The sequence below is a fragment of the Enhydra lutris genome, unplaced genomic scaffold (genome assembly GCF_002288905.1).
Source record: "Enhydra lutris kenyoni isolate GAN:26980312 unplaced genomic scaffold, ASM228890v2 scaffoldscaffold12, whole genome shotgun sequence".
In the NCBI taxonomy this organism is placed as follows: Eukaryota; Metazoa; Chordata; class Mammalia; order Carnivora; family Mustelidae; genus Enhydra; species Enhydra lutris.
The window spans coordinates 52,723,935-52,742,796 of NW_019154096.1; the positions used below are offsets into that span (position 1 = coordinate 52,723,935).

The 18,862-nt window shown below is 48.2% G+C and overlaps 1 protein-coding gene across 8 annotated transcripts in view; it reads right to left on the reverse strand.

The window, feature by feature from the left end:
* Positions 1-2,999: 2,999 nt before the first annotated feature.
* Positions 3,000-18,862, reverse strand: part of LOC111145238 (SEC31 homolog B, COPII coat complex component) — a 31,289-nt gene continuing 15,426 nt past the window's right edge. For 7 of the 8 annotated variants that reach the window (XM_022500011.1, XM_022500018.1, XM_022500013.1 and 4 more), the window contains 16 exons: positions 15,576-15,806; positions 13,549-13,623; positions 13,191-13,289; positions 12,736-12,835; positions 12,058-12,236; positions 11,679-11,805; positions 11,165-11,310; positions 10,268-10,441; positions 9,602-9,763; positions 6,819-6,996; positions 6,071-6,385; positions 5,770-5,828; positions 5,326-5,472; positions 4,911-5,030; positions 4,374-4,445; positions 3,000-4,141 (listed from right to left, as the gene is read on the reverse strand). In XM_022500011.1, coding sequence (XP_022355719.1) covers positions 3,962-4,141; positions 4,374-4,445; positions 4,911-5,030; positions 5,326-5,472; positions 5,770-5,828; positions 6,071-6,385; positions 6,819-6,996; positions 9,602-9,763; positions 10,268-10,441; positions 11,165-11,310; positions 11,679-11,805; positions 12,058-12,236; positions 12,736-12,835; positions 13,191-13,289; positions 13,549-13,623; positions 15,576-15,806 — 2,364 coding nt within the window. In that variant the 3' untranslated portion in view covers positions 3,000-3,961. The remainder of the gene's footprint in view (positions 4,142-4,373; positions 4,446-4,910; positions 5,031-5,325; positions 5,473-5,769; positions 5,829-6,070; positions 6,386-6,818; positions 6,997-9,601; positions 9,764-10,267; positions 10,442-11,164; positions 11,311-11,678; positions 11,806-12,057; positions 12,237-12,735; positions 12,836-13,190; positions 13,290-13,548; positions 13,624-15,575; positions 15,807-18,862) is intronic. The other variant, XM_022500015.1, reaches the window with a different exon arrangement.

Here is an 18,862-nt window from a genome sequence, read left to right on the forward strand (position 1 = left end):
TCCTTCCTCAAAGGATCCTTGTTTCTCTGAGCCAAGACTGAATGAAATAAAGCCCATTTCCCACTCAGACCCCACTCTGTACCTCTAAAAGCAGGTCATGAGGAAGGAGAAGCTGGGACGTTTCCTTTTCGCAAACCTGGATCTCAAACAGGCAGGATTCAGGGCATTGGATATTTGCCTTCAATAGGTAAACTTCCTGCGATGAAACTTTCCAGTTGGAAACTCAGCACCTTGAACTTTAATTTATTGAAGTCCCTGTGATATGTGCCTTCTTTTCTAGGTATTGAACTTATTCTTAGGGACACTGGGGAGGGTGGGTGGAAGGTAGAACTTCTAGGCCCTCTCTTCCTTCCCCCCCTTGCCAGAACACTATCTTCCCTCAAGCCTCACTTTCCCGATGGCCTACGTAGTTAACACTGGGCTGACTGAGGCTAGCCTGCCAACAATTAGTGAATCATCCACACAAATCTTCCCTCAGTACCTTCACTCAGAAGCTAAGAGCTCACTGCTTGTGAGCTCACTGCTTGAGAGAAAAGCAGAACAGCAGGAACTTGCTTCTGAAAGAGGGCTCTGGAAAGGGAAGAGTCAAACCCTGACAGATTCTCTGTAGCCCATGGAGCTTCCCAGCCATCTCCCTCCTCCTAAGCTGGTCATGGGTCTGGACACAAGACAGCTCTTTAGAACTGGTCAGATGCCAGCCCACCTCATCCTACCTCCCTGAGTAGGAAAGGGCAGAGAGATGTGGCTCCAAGTAGGTAATGGGCTAAGGCTTTCGAGGCCAACCCAGGAGAGTGGAAAGGCTCCTTGTATATTCCAAATTGGGACAGTGGCCAGGTCAGACTCCAAACCCCTAGCCTCATCCCTGTACATCCTCTGGTCAACTAACACTTACTGAGGGGAGAGGCTGCCTGCCCTTCCTCATGGGGGACACACTTCCCTTCAGGATCTCCTAGGGCTTCATTTCCAGCTCTATCAGCAAAAGCCCTTTTTTGCTCCTTCCCTCAGCTTTGATCTGGGCCTCGTGAATCTCCCAACTTGTCCTTCTTCCCTAATCAGGTAGCAGCATATACTAACCTGGCTGTCCCACTTGGCAGAATTACTTAATAGTGTACCATAAGAAAATCTGGCAAGGCCACTAGAAAATATAAAAGAACGGGGCTGTAAAGGAAAACTACATTCTCCAAGTCTCTCAGCATAAAAGCAGGACAATTATTGTGCTTCATATTTGATAATCCCCGGCCAGTACTTGAAACCCGTCATTGCTGCCAGAAAGTTCTTTCATAGGTTGTTGTTTTGTATTGCCAAATGGATATGATTGATAACCAGATTCATCTGAGTTCTATAAAGAAAACATTATTGAGCTAACTCAGATCTGTATTGCTTTTTTTCCTCTCTTACATTATCCATGCATTCATCCGGTCATTCAGCAAACACTGGTGAACAAATACAGTGGTGAACAAACAACACAGAGACCTCCTTGCATTCATGGAGTTTAAGTTCTCTCTTACGCTCAATCACCAGGGTTGTGTACCCCTTTGCAAAACATGGACGAGTCCAGAACAGCTGCTTGGTAGGACACCTTGGAGGTCAACCAGTCAAACCTTTTGTTTTATAGATTAAAACCGATGCTGAAAAAGATGTCTGTCTTGCTCAGCCAACTAGTAAGTTACTGTGGGGTACATACTGGAACCCTTGTCCTTTCCTTCCTCTGGCATACCCTTTAAGGCCCATGTGTCTCCACCAGAGAGAAGCAGAGGGAGATCCTGAGAAGTGACAAGGACACGGCGTAGGGGGAAGGGGAGCGCAAAACACTCTCCTTCCTGTTGCTGGCCTGTGGGCCTACACACAGGCAGGGCTTTCTTTTCTTGAAAAGAATCCCAGCTTCAACTGGCCTTAGCAGCAGGTTAGGGCAAAGACAGAGCCAGGGTCGTGCTCAGCCCTGGTGGTGCTGGCGGTGGTGGGAGGGGAGGGCAGGCCAGGGCACCCGCCTATTGTGGGTCTGGATTGGATGCTTCCACTCATTCATTTCCTTTTAATTAACCCGCATTCCTGGAGGAGAAATATTTATGTTGGCTCCCATAGAGGCAATCCGCAGACTGGAAAGAAGGGGGAAGAAAGCCTGCCTTAGCAAAACAATATCTCTAAAGAGCTCAAGGAGAGAAAATAAGAGAACAAAATGCCATTAAAATAGCCTTCTACCCCCACTGGAGTCAATGAAAACTTCATTTCACATGCTAATCCCCCACTCCGCCCCTTCTCTTCTCACAACACCTTTCCCGAAAGTGTTTGGGAAAAGTCTTCGCAGTCAGTACACAGCTCCCTGCAGCTCAGACTTCTCCTTGTGTTAGTTCAGGGCCCCAAGTGGGGCTCTCGCTCCAGCAGCGGCTTTTTTCTCCCCCCCTTTAATTTAAACAAAGACTTCAGAGTTCATCAACCTCCCACTGAAATTCACAGCTGCTGAACAAACTAATCCCCTCTCCCTGCCTTTCTTCCCTTCAATGGGCTCTTGGCTTCAAAGACACTTTGGGAAAGGACTTTGCTGGGGCTCACACTGCTTCCTCAATAGAAGTTAGTGCAAGTATTATCTGAAGAGCAAGTGGCTTTACAAACAAATACTGCCTAACAATCCCTTCCTTCCAAACACACACATCTAGCCCACAGACATGATGGGATCTACAACAGGATTAGAGATAGTACCCCCGGCTTCACACCCAACCCCTTTGTGCAGCTGAGCTCAGCCCTGAAGTGGTGTGGGGAAAACCCTAGAGCTGAACGTCAGGCACGGACAGACACATACACACACACACCAGAGTGGCCACAGATGCTGCAAGGCCTTCTCCTCGCACCCCCTCCTTTCTTCAACTCTCTAGACTCCCCATGGGTCTTCAAGCCTCTCTCCTGCCTTACTGGGGTGCAGGGAGCAAGAACAAAGAGAAGAGGAAGAGAGGTAATGGCAAAATAGGACCCAGAGGAGACAATAATTGGGAGATGACTGAGGAAACCAAATCAAAGCAGCTTTATTGCCCACTAAGTACATCAGTGCTTCAAATGCAAAGTTCAACCATGAAAAGTGCAGCCAGAGAAGGCAGCCCTGAGACATGTGAGGGCTGAGGAGAAGGGCCTCCAACCCTTGAGGAGCAGTGCCAGAAAAGTCTTTTGTTAATATGGCTCCTGTTGCAGAATGGGGTTGATGATCACAGAATGAATGGCCGAGGGCCTTGGGCCAGGGTCCGGGCAGGTCAAATCAGGTCAGGTCCCCGCAGGCAGTGGTCCCTCTGCTCCTGTCTCACAGCCTAGGACAGCTCCCAGCAAAAGGCGGTGCGCCCCTTCTACTTTCCGCCTAACCCAGCCCACCCCTATGATACTGGCAGAAGAGAAGGTCTTGTAAAAGGAGCCAAAGTTCCTCCTCTTGCTTCCGCCCAGTACCCACCCCTCATGTCCATGACTTGTTCAAAAGATGAACAACGGTCAATTCTAGCCCAGTCTTTGGGGCTCAGAAATTAAAGGACCTGGAAATATGAAGTCAGAGGCAAGGAGAAGGTAAGGTCAGGCTCATAACTCACAGAAGGGGAAAACAAATCCCCAAAAGATACGTACAGCAGAGGTAGACTTGGAGGTAATGATCCCGCTCAGCCCTCCGAAGCCACACTTAACACAGAATCCCCCTGGGGGAGAAGACGCCCTGCTCCGGTCCGTCAGAGTCCAGCATCAGGGAAAGGGAAGAACCGGCTCCCTCTGCCTCAGAGGCTGAGAGCCTTGGGCAGATTCTAGAAGGCCAGGCATAAAAGGGTGGAAAGCAGGCACTCTGCTAGCTTAGAGGCAAGCCCACTGCATCATATACTCGGCAGCAAGGGAAAGGGGTGGGGGAAAACAAACAAAACCCATTCCAAAATTCCCCCTTTTCTGCAGGGAGGAGTTACGTCACAGCAGAAGTAGCTCCTGGCAAGGGAGGCAACCTGGTTTACATGTGCAGCTTCTGCGCAATGGTGAGGACGGCCTTCAGGACGAGCATAAAGCTGGAGACCTCGCTGAAGCTGCTGCAGGCCACCACCTGGGCATGCACTGCCAGGCCCTGCTCGAAGTCTCCCGCATCCACACATCGGGCTACCTCATGAAGCCCAGCCAGGACATGGGGCGAGAGCTGTGGGCGGATGGACGCTTAGGTCAGGGAGCCCAACCCAGCCCCTGCCCTGGGAGCGTGGAACAGTAAGAGAGGATTTAAGTTCTGAGCTCAGGGTCAGGCAAGAGGTCTATGTGTGTATTCTGTGGGGAACCCAGGTCACTGAGACCTATGGAAAAGGACACTGGGGTCCCTCTGGTCACGGCTGACGGTGGAGGGCAGGGCACAGAGGAACACCACTAAATGTACTTACTGTGCCCTGGCAGAGCTTATCATATAGGCATTCTAGACGTTGGGCTGCTTTATCCAGCTTCCGTTTTGTCTTCTGCAGGGAGGGAAATGGATTCTGACTCCAGCCCCCGAGACTAACACTACACAGGACTATAAAGAATCACAATATGTCAGAGCTGGAAGGACTTCATGCTACTGCTTTCATTTCACAGGAGAGGAAATGGAGGTCCAGAGAGGGTAAGTGACTTGCGTAAGCTGACACGGCCAGTACATGGATGGCAGGTCTCCTTACTCCTAGTTTCACCCTCCCTCCATTGCCCCATGCTGCCTTGCCAAGAGTTAAGCCTTGGTGCTGCTGGGCCCTGTTCCTAGGTGCTAGACTCAGACCAGACGAGCCCCCACTCTTGCCCCACGTGGAGATATCAAGTAAGTACAAGACACAGACAGCAGCTCAGGGACCCTGAGAAAAGAGTCACACAAGGAACTGATCTACAGCTCAGGAATGCTGGGAACAAGCCAGTGCTGTGAGGAGGACACTGAGGGGAAGGCTCAGACTTACTAAATCAGTGGCAGACAGGGAGCAGCGTCGTAGAAGCTTCTCAAAGCTGGTCTTCAAGGACTGATGCTCTGGAGGCAGCTCTTTCCTTTCCACCTTCTCAGGGCGCCACTGCTGAAGTTGCTGAGGAAGGAGCAGGGAGACAGGGGAGACTGGCAAGCTGTCCTCCTCACAGCTTCCCTACAGACTAGTCCTCAGTGACTCAGTGTCACGCTGCTCCCACTAATGCACAGTTGGGGAAAGGGGGTACTCCCTCTTCTCTGCAGTAAGGACATTTGGGACCTGCCCACACCAGCTCCCCGGTGCAAAATCTGCCTGCCCCTTGATGCCTGAGACCCATCTCCCATGCTCCCTGCTTTTCTATACCCAGGGAGAGTTGCAGTTTCCAAGAGGATGGTTAATGCACTGTTCCTCTCACCTGTAGGCTGAATTCTCCTGGAGCTCCTGGGGGAGCATGGCTCATCCCAAGGACAGAAGGCTGTGAGGAAAGGACCCCTTGTGGCTCAGGGGTGAGGCTCATCACTGGAGCAGTGATAGGTGCTGGGGGCATAAATATCTCTGACAACTAGACACAGAGAAAGAAAGACATATGAGTCTAAGCTGAGAGACTTCCTAGGCCCTGCTTTGAGAGAGCAACAAAAGTTCTGAGTGAGCAAGGGAACAGAGTAGCAAGTAGGGAACCAGGAGACGGGGAGATTGACACATGCATGCAAGAAGGAAAGAGAAGCTGGCTGAGAGGAGAAGAATGAGTGAAGAAAGGAATAGGACAGTGTGTGTGCTGACAAGCGGACGGGCTGAATTCTGGAAGAAAATAGAACATAGGTCATTGGTGAATGTATGGGGGTAGGTGGCATGAACTGACCTTTTTCCTCTGGAGGTTTGCCCTGGGCACTGGGGCATTTTTCAAGGAGTCTTGAGGTCCTGCATAGCACAGATAGAGGTATTTAGGGACACAGTCAGGAACCCTGGAAATTCAGTCTGAAGGCCAACAGAATTATTTGAGCTGGAGTCGATCACACCTCCCTCTGTAGACCAGACAGGCTCAGCTGACATTCTTCAACCCAACGGCCCCCAAATCACTGCTGTGAGGAAAGGTGGTAGTGGAGGAGGGAAGGGAAGGAGGCAATGACCCAGAAGACAGAAGCCATGGAAAGAAGACTGACCTGGGTGAGCAGTGGAGGGGCCAGTGCTCGGGAGGGCACTAGAGCAGGCAGCACCTGGCCCTCCTGGAGGGTGTGTCGTAGAGAAGTTGACAGGAGGGGCTAGGGACCGGAAGCTTGTAGGGCTGACACCTGGGAGTCTCACGGGAAGTGGAGGGAACAGTCGAGTTGTCTCAGCCAGAGAGGTAGAGCTAGGCTGTATGGTGTCTGGGGGTACCACGGGTGGAGGTGGACCAGGAAGAGGCCATGTTCCAGGGAACCCCAAGGGGTTAGGAACTTGGGCTTTTTGCCCACTTAACAGAGGTGGCTCAAATAAAGCTGAAAAGGAACAGAAACAGGTCATTTGCCACCAAACTTCAATTTGGGAGAGACTCGGAGCTTATCAGGGAAGAATAAGGCAGCAATAAAACACAAACAAACATACCTAATAATGAAAATGAAAGATGAGTGTATGTGTATGGAGACCAACCGTTTACAGAGTACTTTTAACTATTCCTCATTTGACCCTGAAAACAATCCTGTGGGGTTGAAATGACCAATATAATAGCTATTCTCACTTTTCAAAAGAAACAGTGGCTAAGTCTGTTGCCCATAGATACAAAGTCAGTAAGTCATAGTACCGGGGATTCAGACTTCAAATTCCAAGCTCCTCTCACTATACAGTAGACATAATGCCCCCCAAATCCATGCTGGCCATGCCAACTGTTATCCTCTGTGCTCTGCCCAGATACATCTTGACTCACTCACTCACCAGGCCTTACACTAGGGGCCAAGGGCAAAGGCTGGGCTGCCTGGGGCTCAGGTGCCCTGTAGTCACTGATATTCTGTGTTTGGGAGCTTTGATAAGGGCCAGGATGGGAAGATCTCAAGGGTGTCACTAGTGATGACTGAGGTGTGAAAATCCTTGGTCCTGGAGATGGAGTTGGAACCTGTGAAGAGAAAAAAGGGTCAACGCCTGGAAAGGAAAAGAAGGGTAAGTAACTGAAAATAAAAGAACAATAAAGAATATGAAACAAAAAGCTAGTTCTTAAAATAAAAATCAACAGAAACTATGTCTCTATAAAATGTGACAAAGAGGGACATCTGGGTGGCTCAGTCTGTTAAGCGTCTGCCTTTGGGTCAGGTCATGATCCCGAAGTCCCAGGATCCCTGTGCCTGGCTCCCCGCTTGGTGGGGAGTCTGCTTCTCCTACTCCCTCTGCCCCTCCCCCTGCTTGTTCTCTCTCTCTCTCTCTCATTCACTCTTTCTCTCTCAAATAAATAAGATCATAAAAAAAAAAAGGATAAACAGAGTGGGAGGAATTATTCTTCCTCATGTCAAGACTTACTATATAGAGGTAGTACTCAAGACAAAGTGGTATTGTTGGAGGAAAAGACACACAGATCGACACAATAGAACAGAGATCTGAGGGGCGCCTGGGTGGCTCAGTGGGTTAAAGCCTCTGCCTTCGGCTCAGGTCATGATCCCAGGGTCCTGGGATCAAGCCCCGCATCGGGCTCTCTGCTCAGTGCAGAGCCTGCTTCTCTCTCTCTCTCTGCCTGCCTCTCTGCCTACTTGTGTTCTCTGTCAAATAAATAAATAAAATCTTAAAAAAAAAAAAAAAAGAACAGAGATCTGAGAAATAAATCCATACAAATATGCCCAGTTAATTTTTAATAAAGGAGCAAAATCAATTCAATGGAGGACAGACAGCCTTTTTCTTTTTTTTTTTTAAGATTTTATTTATTTATTTGACACAGAGAGAGACAGAGAGAGAGGGAACACAAGCAGGGGGAGTGGGAGAGGGAGAAGCAGGCTTCCTGCCAAGCAGGGAGCCCCATGTGGGGCTCGATCCCAGGACCCTGGGGTCATGACCTGAGACAAAGGCAGCCGCTTAACGACTCAGCCACCCAAGCGCCTGAGACAGCCTTTTCAATAAATGATTATGGATATCCACTGGCCAAAAAAAGAAGGAGCTTGGCCTAAACTTCACACCATATGCAAAAATTAACTCAAAATAGAACACAGCATAACTGTAAAACATAAAACTATAAAACTTTTAGAAAGAACACAGGAAAACTTTAGGGGAGTGTAGACTTGCAAAGACATAAAACGTGTGATCCTTAGAAAAACTATAAATTGGACCTTATAAAATTAACAATTTTTGCCTTGTGAAGGACCCTGTTTAAAAGATGAGAACATAAATTCTTACATAGTTACACACACACACACACACACACACACACACTCATGAGATCTGAATCCACAGATTGTATTAATATCAGTTTCTTGGTTTTAACCAAGAAATGGTTAATGGTTGTGTGGGACACTGGCACGAAATGGGGTGGGGATGTGATGCATGAGACCTCCCAGTACATTTCTTTACAACTTCCTATGAATCTATAATTATTTCAAAACAGAAAGGAGAGAGGGAGAGGCAGAGAGACAGAAAGAGAGAGGGGATAGGAGAAGGAAGAAGAGGGAGGGGTAAGCAGGGGGAAAGAAGAAAAAACATTAGGGTGAGAATTGAAGGTGGGACAGGATGAACCATCAGAACTTCTGTCTGATACCTCTATTTACCATCTTGCTGGATTTTGTTCCCCAGTCCCTCCAGCAGGATCCTGGTATCCTAAGTTAATAGCACCCTAACCATCTGGGCACTGGTTGGTACCTGGGAGGTCAGCCCTCCCACTTTGCAGACTCCTCTAAGCCACCACCGATTTCTGTCCATTCTGCTTATTAAGTATCTTAAATCTAACCTCATTCTCTAGCCTTAGGTCAGTCATTTTTGCCCTCATCATCTCTTGCTATTGCCTCTTAAATGCCTCCAGCCTTGCCCTTCCTAAACACATAGCTAATCATTCCCCTGCAGAAGACCATTCAATTTCACGGTCCAGTCTAAGGTCTTCAGCACAGAATTCCAGGTCTTTCCTGCTCTATCTCCCACCTCTTACTCTAGCTTCATCTAATCTCACTCCCCTACAACAAACACCTGTTTTGCAGCCCCATTGAAATATCAGTAGTTCCTCAAGTGGGCTTTATTTATACTCCCTTCGGTGCTTTTTTACATGCTGTTCCCACTGCTTGAAATAGCCTTTACCTATTCCTTCCTTTGCCTAAATAACTTAATTTTCAATACTCAGTTCAAACATCATATTCATTCTAAAATATGTCCTAAGCTTCTCCTGCTCCCCCAAAGACTAAGTTGCTTTTTTCTGTGTGATCCCATGATACCGTATCGTACCCCAATCATGGCATTTATGAATTTTACTGTACCTATCTTTTACATATCTGTCTTTCCATGAGACTATGAGCTAAGGAAGGGCATGAATCAGGGTTCGGCCACATTTCTGTTCTAAGAACCTAGCACTTGTTTTACAAGCAGTTATTAGAAAAAAAAAACTGAATCTATATTCTACAAAGTTGGGAATTTTCATCATTTTTGTTCACTAATATATTCCAAGTGCCTAGAACCATGTTTGGTACCTGGCAGACATTTAATAAGTATTTTTGAATGAATGAGCAAATGAGTGAACAAACCAAACCAGGCCCTACCTGGTGAGAAGGCTGGAATCCCAATATGTAAGAGGATGTTTCTTTAGAGCTGGGGGTAGCTCCCACAACAACACGAGGGAAGGGGAAAGGAGGACACTGTTGGCCTAAGACACCAGAACCCTGGGCGTGAAAAAGTCGATCTCTCAGCTGCTGAACTGGTGGCTACAAAAGTTATAATAATGAAAAACTGTGTTAATTAAAATTAAAACGAGTAAACATCCTTTCTTATAAGCCTGGCCCCATATAGCATTCAAACTTCAGTTGACCCTCTACATTTCAGCCACCTTAGATGACTCAAAGGTCCTAAACCCTGCCAAGCCTCCCTCCTTGCTGTTCCTTCTACCTAGAGTGCCCTACCTCTGCTGGGAAGCTGCTTCTCTGTGAAGGTCCAGCTCAACTGTTTTAACCACTGGAAAGCCTTCCTTGGTGACTACTCTATGCAAAACCAGCCCCTTTCCTGAAGTCTCACAGCACCTAGTATAAGCTTCTGTTTTAACACTGTAAGTTACTGACATCTGATTTCCCCCAAGGGACAGTGAGCTTCCTGAGGGAATAGATCTCATTTATTCTAGAATTTCAGCATCTGCGGAGTGCCTGGAACATGGATGTGTTCAGCCAGTGTTAGATGACTGAAACGGTTTGCTCCCTCTCCATGGTCCCACTCACCTGAGTACAGTCCCTGGGTAGATAGCTCATGGCAGTGGCCAGGCTTCCCTGGGCTGCCAGGAGGCTGGCATACTGAGTGACCCTGAAGGTTGTGGCAGGGCCTGAGCTCACCCTGTCAGGACCCCGCAGTAGCTCCAAGCTCCTATTAAGGACCATCACCTTCTCCATCAGGTCCTACAGGAACAGGGATAAGGGCAGTCAGGTCTCTTCCAAGCACATCCTGCTCTCTCAGGCCAGGCAGTTCACCCAGGGACTTCCCACTATAGGTCTGACGGTATCTGGCAATGGCCAGATACAAGCAGCAGGTGATGATTCATAAAAGATGTGACAGTTAGAGAAGAGCCACTTGGCCTCACCTCCCAAGCTGTTAGCATTGCTCCAACTGAGTCCATCTGGCTCTTAGACTCTCCTACATCTCTGCCTCTTTTTTTTGCTTTCTCTACCCTTTACCCTGCTAGTACAGCATCAACTTCAGGTTCTGTTACACTATTGTTTCATCTGCGGCTTTGTCTTCCTGTGAGTCTTCTCTAGTTAGCTGTGGAGTGTCTTTTACAATTTAAATACACAGAACTTTTCATAGCAGCTAATAGGCCCAGGCTCACAACTATTCAAACAAAGAATAAACTTGTAAAACCAAACCTAAAGTGGGAAAAATTGTGAAGGTTAATGTCTAAGCAGCTCTTGCTCAGTCTCCTCTAACCGAGAAGGAGAGAGGAAGGTGCTAGCTCATCCCTGGGAAGAAGTCCCAGACACTGAAGGCCCTTTTCTACTTCCTAATAGACTGTTCACAGCCTGGGGACCCAGAAGCCTCGCCTCTGATGCCCCTGCACATCCCCATCAACAGCCTCTCCAACGAGCTTGGTGTGGAGTGACCAGGGCCCCGCACACGGAGAGTACCTGCAGAGCCAGGGGGTATGAAGCATGGTGGCACTTTGCCCAACACTCCACCAGCAGCTCCACACTCCCTGAGCACACATAACAGAGTCTGGCTTCGGAAGTTAGTGTTCCGCCACCCTCCTGCTCCATGCGAGTGCCCAGCATGTCTGCAGAGAGATGGAAAGTTCTTTAATGGCATAGCTTTCCTGTGCTTCTTCTCATTCTCCTATTTGAAAACAGACAGAGGACCATGAGCTGTGGGACAAGTAACCGCAATGGCTTTGGACAATACTGAGTCGTTTTGCTCTACAGTGAAGGGAAGAGCTCTTGCATAGAGATGTAATGAGAAAAAGTAAAACAGGACAATATGTGATCACAACTGTAGTCCTAGCCTCCCAGCTGACCCAGACCTTGGCCTTGACAACACGGCCTGGCCTCCCAGAGCTCAGGCTGCTCCTCTGCCTCCTTCCTCAATTGTGTCTGTTAACTGCATGCCAGAGACACACCACTCCATCTGAAACCTAGGGCTACCTACCACAGAGCTCAGGGAATTTTTCTGGCCCAGAGTATGTCAGTAGTAAGGCCAGTGCCTCTTTCCAGTTCTGCAGGCTACAGGCGTGCACCATATCCTCCCAATTCTTCCGTACAACACAGGCTAGCAGCTATAATGGGCAGAGAGAGAAGGAGGTCATCAGCCATCCATCCAGAACAGGCAGTCGGAGTCACACAGGAACATGCTAAGAAAGGCCACTGGTGAGCAGGCTTCCTGTTAGACCACTGACTTGGGGTTGCGGGTGAGGGAGGGCTGGTTGGAGCAGGGAGAGAGAGAACCTGGCAGAGCTTCTAAACACCGAGGTGTAGGCATCCAGTCCAAGTAATCCCCTCCCCTCCCCTCCTGCACAGTGGGCAGTTACCGAAGAGATTCTGGTTTTCTTCTTGGCCCAGTAGCACTCCTGTGTTCGCCTTAGCAGATCTGCGCCTCCAGCCTGGGCCAGGATGATGGCATCAGCAAAGCGCTCTTCCTTCAGACACAGTTCCACAGCAGGGCGCAGTGCTCCAAGCAGGAGAGCCTGGCTCAGGAGTCCATCCGTGTCTGCAAGCGGAGGCATCCTCTCCATGTCAGCCTGCCCTCAGACCCTAGCCTCTGGTTCCCTACGGGTCCCACAGTACACCCCTTCTATCTCTGTATCTTCCTTGCCCCAAATAAAACTCCCAAGTTTCGTTCCTCAGCAACAAAATGTAGCACACTGTCCCCGAGTACCAGACCCAGGACTCTAAGGACAGGGCTCAACATGAGGAGGGCCTCACATGGCAATACCAGAGGGACAGTGTGTGCTTGCTCAGCAAGAACAGGGTCACAGTCTTTTAAGAAAACAGTAGGAGAGAAAATATCTTGCTAGAAGGCCTTCCACAGCAAAGATGTATCCATAAAAATCCAAGGAGGGCTCTAATCAGTAACAGAACCACCCAGCACTTGTGATGGTGGGAGGGAGGCAGGAGGCAGGGGACAAGAAGGAAATGTTCTCAACTCCAAGAACTCTGAGCCCACCTACTCCCACACAGAGCATTTCTCTCCCTCGGGATCAGAGTACCTTCTGTGATGGGGATCTCCAATGGAGTCATATTCTGAGGGACCAGCTCATCAAAGAAGGATGAGGAGGCAGAGGCTTCCTCTGTGATGTGTTTGGAGGTCTGTGCAAGAAAGGATGGAGGTGGCTATTTTGGAAATGAATTGAAAACAGATAGAGAGCTGGCTTAGTAGCTCTCTCTGGGAACTTTACTATCTGGCCTGTAATGATACAGATAAAGAATAACCAGATAAGGTCTAGGATGGGCTCTAGTGCATGGTTAAAACAGAGCTCCACTCCCAGCCCAAAAGTTTATGCACTCTGTGTCTCACTGTGGTTCCAAGAAACGAGGAGTCTGAAGACATCTACGGAAGCCAAGCACTTTATGAGAGCAAAACAAAGAGCCAGGAAGGGGCAGATGCCCTAAAGGCAGGTCTCCTGTGCTACCCCAGGTCCAGCTTTCTGGGGTCCCACCACACCTGGCTGCAGAAGGCCTGCTGTCTGTTACTGTGGAGATCGTCTCCCTTAGACTGAGGGCTCTCACCCAGCCCCACGTCACTCTTCAAACACGTGGCCACCTGCAAGGAGAGACCTGTGAGTATCCTCTTCCCAGCACAAGGTCAAACATCTAATATGCTTCCTTCCCACCTTCAACCGCACTGACTGGACTCTCTAAGATCCTGGCCTATTTACCTGGGGAGAAGCCTTCCTCCAGGAGGTACAATGTTTATATATGCATTAGTGAAGCCCAGAAAGAGGTCACTGAGACAGTTTCCACTGAAAGCCTTCTCTTCTTCTCTGCTTCAAGTATGTGCTTCTGATGTGAAAGCAGCTTACCTTCTTCTGAAGCTCATCTTTACTGTATCCTAATAGTTTTAGAAATTTCATTCTGGAGTCTTCCTCTAAGGTCACCTAAGGAACCACAGAACACACAAGTCTCTATTAAATCAACATGAATGCCCCTCTCTTGCATAAGTCGAACGTCTGTGCCAGTGTACCCTCTAATAGAGTTCTTCGTGCTACCAGAAGGGTCCTACTGAGGCCAACACCATCTCTCCCCTTTTTCTACCCAGATTTGATCCTGCTGGGCTAGAGGCATGGGTGTTAACAAAACCCTTGCCCACTTCTACGTGAGAACTAGACCTTCTGTTGACTTACTAGATCTATAAGCCTGGATACCTGGTAAGGGTCAAATGTCAGCTATGTTTCCAGGCAACACTGCTTGCAATGGATAAACTGCATCTGAAATGGAACTAAACAAACAATAAATAGCCTCTGTGGCACCACGCCCCAGGCTGCCCTCATTGCAAGGACTCTTGTAACTGGACAGATCTCTTGCAGGGACCCTAGAAGCATTTCTAAAGTGGGTACAAGAGACATTGGCTCTTGTGGGCATGAGGCTTCTCCGCCGGGGCCACCTACATGCCTGCCTTGTGTGCATCTCATCTCCTTGCACCTAAGCTGTCTTCTGGGGAGGGGAGGAGGACTCTGAACTGCTGCATGGGCTGCTCCAAGAACCCCCACAGAAGAGCGCCACCTCCCACTGCCCGGCCGACAAACTGTGGCTCCTGTCCCACATCCTTCTGGGGAGACTGATGGCAAGAGAACCTACAGAGTCTTGTGAGTCTAAAATATCTAGATGAAAACATAGTTCATGGTGGAAGCTGCCCAGATACAATAAACCAAGTCAGCTTACCCACTCAGTGTCCCAGACACTGGGGGCCAAGCCTTCCTGAAGCCCTACCCTAATCGGGGTTAGGGAGCTGGGCCCTTCATTTGCCCTACACAGAACCATGAGTTCTGACTACTCCTTTCTCACAGTCTCTCAGGGCTCCCGCCTTCTCCCATATTCATCCTTTGGAAATGTTCAAGCACATTCAGCTTCAGAACCATCAAGATGGACAGCTCTTGCGGAGTTTTTCGACCAGACTCCCCTCTGTCCTTAGGTGCTGCTGCCTCCTTTGTTCAGAAGAATAAAGGCTCAACTCCTGATGGTGACCTCTATTCTCTTTCTCACTCCACCATTCCTGGACCAGTAGTATTCTGCTTACAAAAAAAGCATCATTTCTTATTCTTTTCTTCCCACATCTTTTTCTAGCTTCACTCAGCAGTTGATGATCTTTCTCAAATCTTGTCTCCTTCCCAGATTCCTGGTGTCTATGTTCATGAAGTTCTACTATGTCTGAAGCACAGACCCCAAATCTTTCTTAGGTCCCCAGGGACAGGCTCTGTCCTTTTGCATTGTTCACTATGATCCCAAAGCTTTGAATAATCTTCTCATTGTCTGTCCAGTAGGTTCTCTTTTTCCCTTTAGTTCTCTCCTCCTATCTGCTCAATTCCCTTAATAGGTGGAGCACTCCTTCTGACGTCATGCACAACTTGAAATTTCATTAGCACTGGAACTTGATCCATGCCTCCAAAATAAATTGGGACTTAAGCCCTGAGTCCCATCACAATAACTTGCCTTGGGTTACCTGAAACAAACTCAAAGCCTTCTCATGATGATGTCTCCTTCCAGCCAACCCTCTTTCCTTCCTTTCCCTTCTCTTCTCTCTTCCCATCACCTTATCTGCCTTTTGGCATGGCATAAAAGCCTTCACCGTGGCTTTGATAAAGTATCTAGGACATCAGCAATAGAAGCAAAAAAGGCAAGTATCACTTGTACCTCTCAGCTTCCTTAGCTGCAAAAGTTCTCTGAGCCACTGGTAAAAGGTGAAGAGTCTGTGTCCAGAGGATGGTGTGGTGTAGGAAAAAGCCCGAGAGGTCAGGGCCTCTGTAATCTAGGTCACAGTGTGGTTGTCCATGTCCTAGAGTTTCCAGCTTTGGGGAAACACTTCAGAGCAGTCGACCTTCATGCTTCTTACCTTCAGGAATTGCCAGAGCATCTTTTCATTTTGCACCGATGTTTGTTCGATCTTGTCCTGACAATAATTCAGGAGATTTCCTGATTCCAGGGCCTCCCGCAGCTCAGCTGACCGCCTCAGGAATTCAGATTCTATGATGACTTGACTGACGAAGACTAGGCGGAGGCAAGGCTGTGGCACCTGGTGGGTAGGAGCGCTGGGGAGGCCAAAGGTAACCAGCTTCCCCCCAAACTGGTGAGAAAAAACAAGGGTAAAGGTCATATCTTCAGGCTAAAAATTAATACCAAGTCTACATTACAGGGAAGGCTATTTAACTGGTTGACCCTAGGATAGAAAACCAACAGTAAGAACTCCTGGGGGTTGAACAGGATCAGGAAAGGAGTAGCAAATGCGCCCCCATATACCAAAACCACCTCTGCATTTTTAGCCCCATCGGCTTCAAACTCCAGCACATAGTTCACCTTCTCAGCTGTGCTGATAGCACTATTCTCCCAGTCACCTGGACTAAACGCCTTGGCATTATCACAGTCTTTATACCCACACAGCCACAGCCACGGAAGAGCAGTCTTACCTCTTCTTGTGCAGTGTTTCTCATGCAGGGCCCCTCTGTCACATTCCCAGGGCTAGCACACCTCGGTTATTGGAATAGGCTGCTAGCCTCCGGGTTTTCCTCCTCCAGTCCAAGCCTCAGACCATCACCCTATACCTACAGCTGCTTAGGAATGTGTTATGGTTTCACAAGGCCACAGAAGAAAGCTTAAACTTCTCTGCCTGTGGTGTACAAAATCCCCCAAAGTCAGGGCCAGACTCTCTAGCCTCTGTCTCCCTGCTTATTTATGCGATCACTCCACATCCCCAAAGTGCCCAGTCCATTCCTGCTTCTGAGCCTTCACCCACAAAAACAGCCCTACCTGAGCATCCTTCTCACCAAAACAGGCACCCTACCTAAAGCAGCTGTCACCAAGCAGAGCTTATTAAAGTCTCTTGACTCCAGCAGGTTTCCACTGCGGCCGCGCATTAACACAAGACCACAGCTATCCCAAGTCATCAGGCTGTACTCGGGATGACAGAGTCCGAATCTGGGGCGCGGGAGCGGGGGAGGGCCCGGGGATTGGGCATCAGTGTTATCTGAAAGGTCCTCAGGTTGCAGCCATGGATGACAGCTACTGCCTACTCCCCAACCTTTCACTACTTCCCTTCCGGAGACCTCCTCCTTAATGAACTTTCCGAGTTGGGATTCTTCACTGGATTCCTACAGCACAAACCTACACTACAGATTAGCGCTAAACAAAACAAACTTAACTTTTGATCTGTTAATATTTGCTAGTCTTACAAAGTGCTTATGTATATTCTTGTTTGAGGTTCACGTCAATTCACTAACATAAGCTGACCAGGTATCACTATCCCTGTTTTACAGACATTCCTGAGTTAAGCGATCTGCCCAAGGTCATCAGCTGGTAAGTGACAGAGCTATACCAAGAATGCAGGCCTCGGGCGCCTGGGTGGCTCAGTCTGTTGAGGGTCTGACTTTGGATTTCAGCTCAGGTGGTGATCTCAGGATCCTGGGATCGAGCTTTGTGTTGGGCTCCGCGCTTGATTCTCTCTCTCCTCTCTCTGCCCATCTCCCCCAACCCATCCATAGGCATTCTCTCTTTCAAATAAATAAATAAATAAATCTTTAAAAAAAAAAAAGAAAGGAATGCAGGCCTCTCCAGACAGACCCATAAATACAGAGAACAAATTGGTGGTTGCCGGAGGGGTGGGGAGTGGGAAGATGGGCAAAATGGGTGAAGAAGAGTGGAAGGTAGAGGCTTCTAGTTATGGAATGTATACACCATAGGGATGAGAGCAACAGCATCGGGAATATAGGCAACGGTACTGTAATAGTGCTGTAGGCTGACAGCTGGTAGCCACGTGTGTGGTGAGCACTGCCTAATGTACAGACTTGTCAAATCGCTAAGTTATACACCTGAAACCGAATGTAACATTGTATGTCAATTACACTTCAATTAAAAAAGGCAGAAAATGACGATTAGGGCTGATGTAGAGAAAATGAAACTCTTAGGCATTGCTGTTGGAAATACTGTGCAGCTGCTGTGGAAAAAGGTCTGGTGATTCCTCAAAAAATTAAACAGAGAATTACCTCCTGAAACAAACAAACAAACAACAGAATGTACCTCTCTCAACATCAGAATTCTTCACCTTCCTGGCTCCTGAGTATGTCAGCCTTACCTCCACAATAAAACTGGTGGCTCTGAACACAAGAACCACTTCTTTGATGCATCTGTTTTTAATTCAAACCTAAATTTATTTATTTATATATATTTTAAAGATTTTTATTTATTTACTTGGCATAGAGAGAGACAGCGAGAGAGGGAACACAAGCAAGGGGAGTGGCACACAGAGGGAGAGGGAGAAGGGGGCTTCCTGCTGAGCAGGGAGCCTGATGTGGGGCTTGATCCCAGGACCCTGGGACCAAGACTTGAGCCGAAGGCAGATGCTTAACAACTGAGCCACCCACCCAGGTGCCCTGAAACCTAATATTTAAAGCACTGGATTAAGAACTTTTGGGTCCTGCCACTCCTCAGACCACCGGCAAGGACATCACCTAGGAACTTGTTGGAAAATCAGAATCTTGGGCCCTATCCTAGACTAAAGGAACCAGAATCTGAATTTTAATAAGATCCCCAGGTGATCTGTATGTGCATTAAAGTTTGAGAAGCATTTGCTTTAGGGATAAAAATGAACAAAATGTGGTCCCTACCGTCAAGGACTCTCTGACTTAGTAGGTATATAAATAACCTTGGTATAGTTACAATGTATCGTTAGAGGAGTAGAAATCTTCGAAGTGAAGTTTGACAAGGGTTTAAAGTCAGGCATTGTGGAGGTGGTGGTATTTAAGCAAGGGACCATAAAAGACCACAGAAGGGGACGCCTGGGTGGCTCAGTTGGTTGGACAACTGCCTTCGGCTCGGGTTGTGATCCCGGAATTCCGGGATCAAGTCCCACATCAGGCTCCCAGCTCCACGGGGAGTCTGCTTCTCTCTCTGACCTTCTCCTCACTCATGCTCTCTCTCACTGTCTCTCTCTCAAATAAATAAATAAAAAATCTTAAGGAAAAAAAAAAAAAGACCACAGTAGGATTCAGTGGCTCAGGAGGGAAGCTGAAGGGAAGGGTACAGGCAGAAGCAGCAAAGTTGAGGAGTTATCTGTAGAACAGAAAGGAGTCATATGAAACTGGAACCTAGGGAACACATAAGAAAAAGTTGGGAATAAAAACTAGAAAG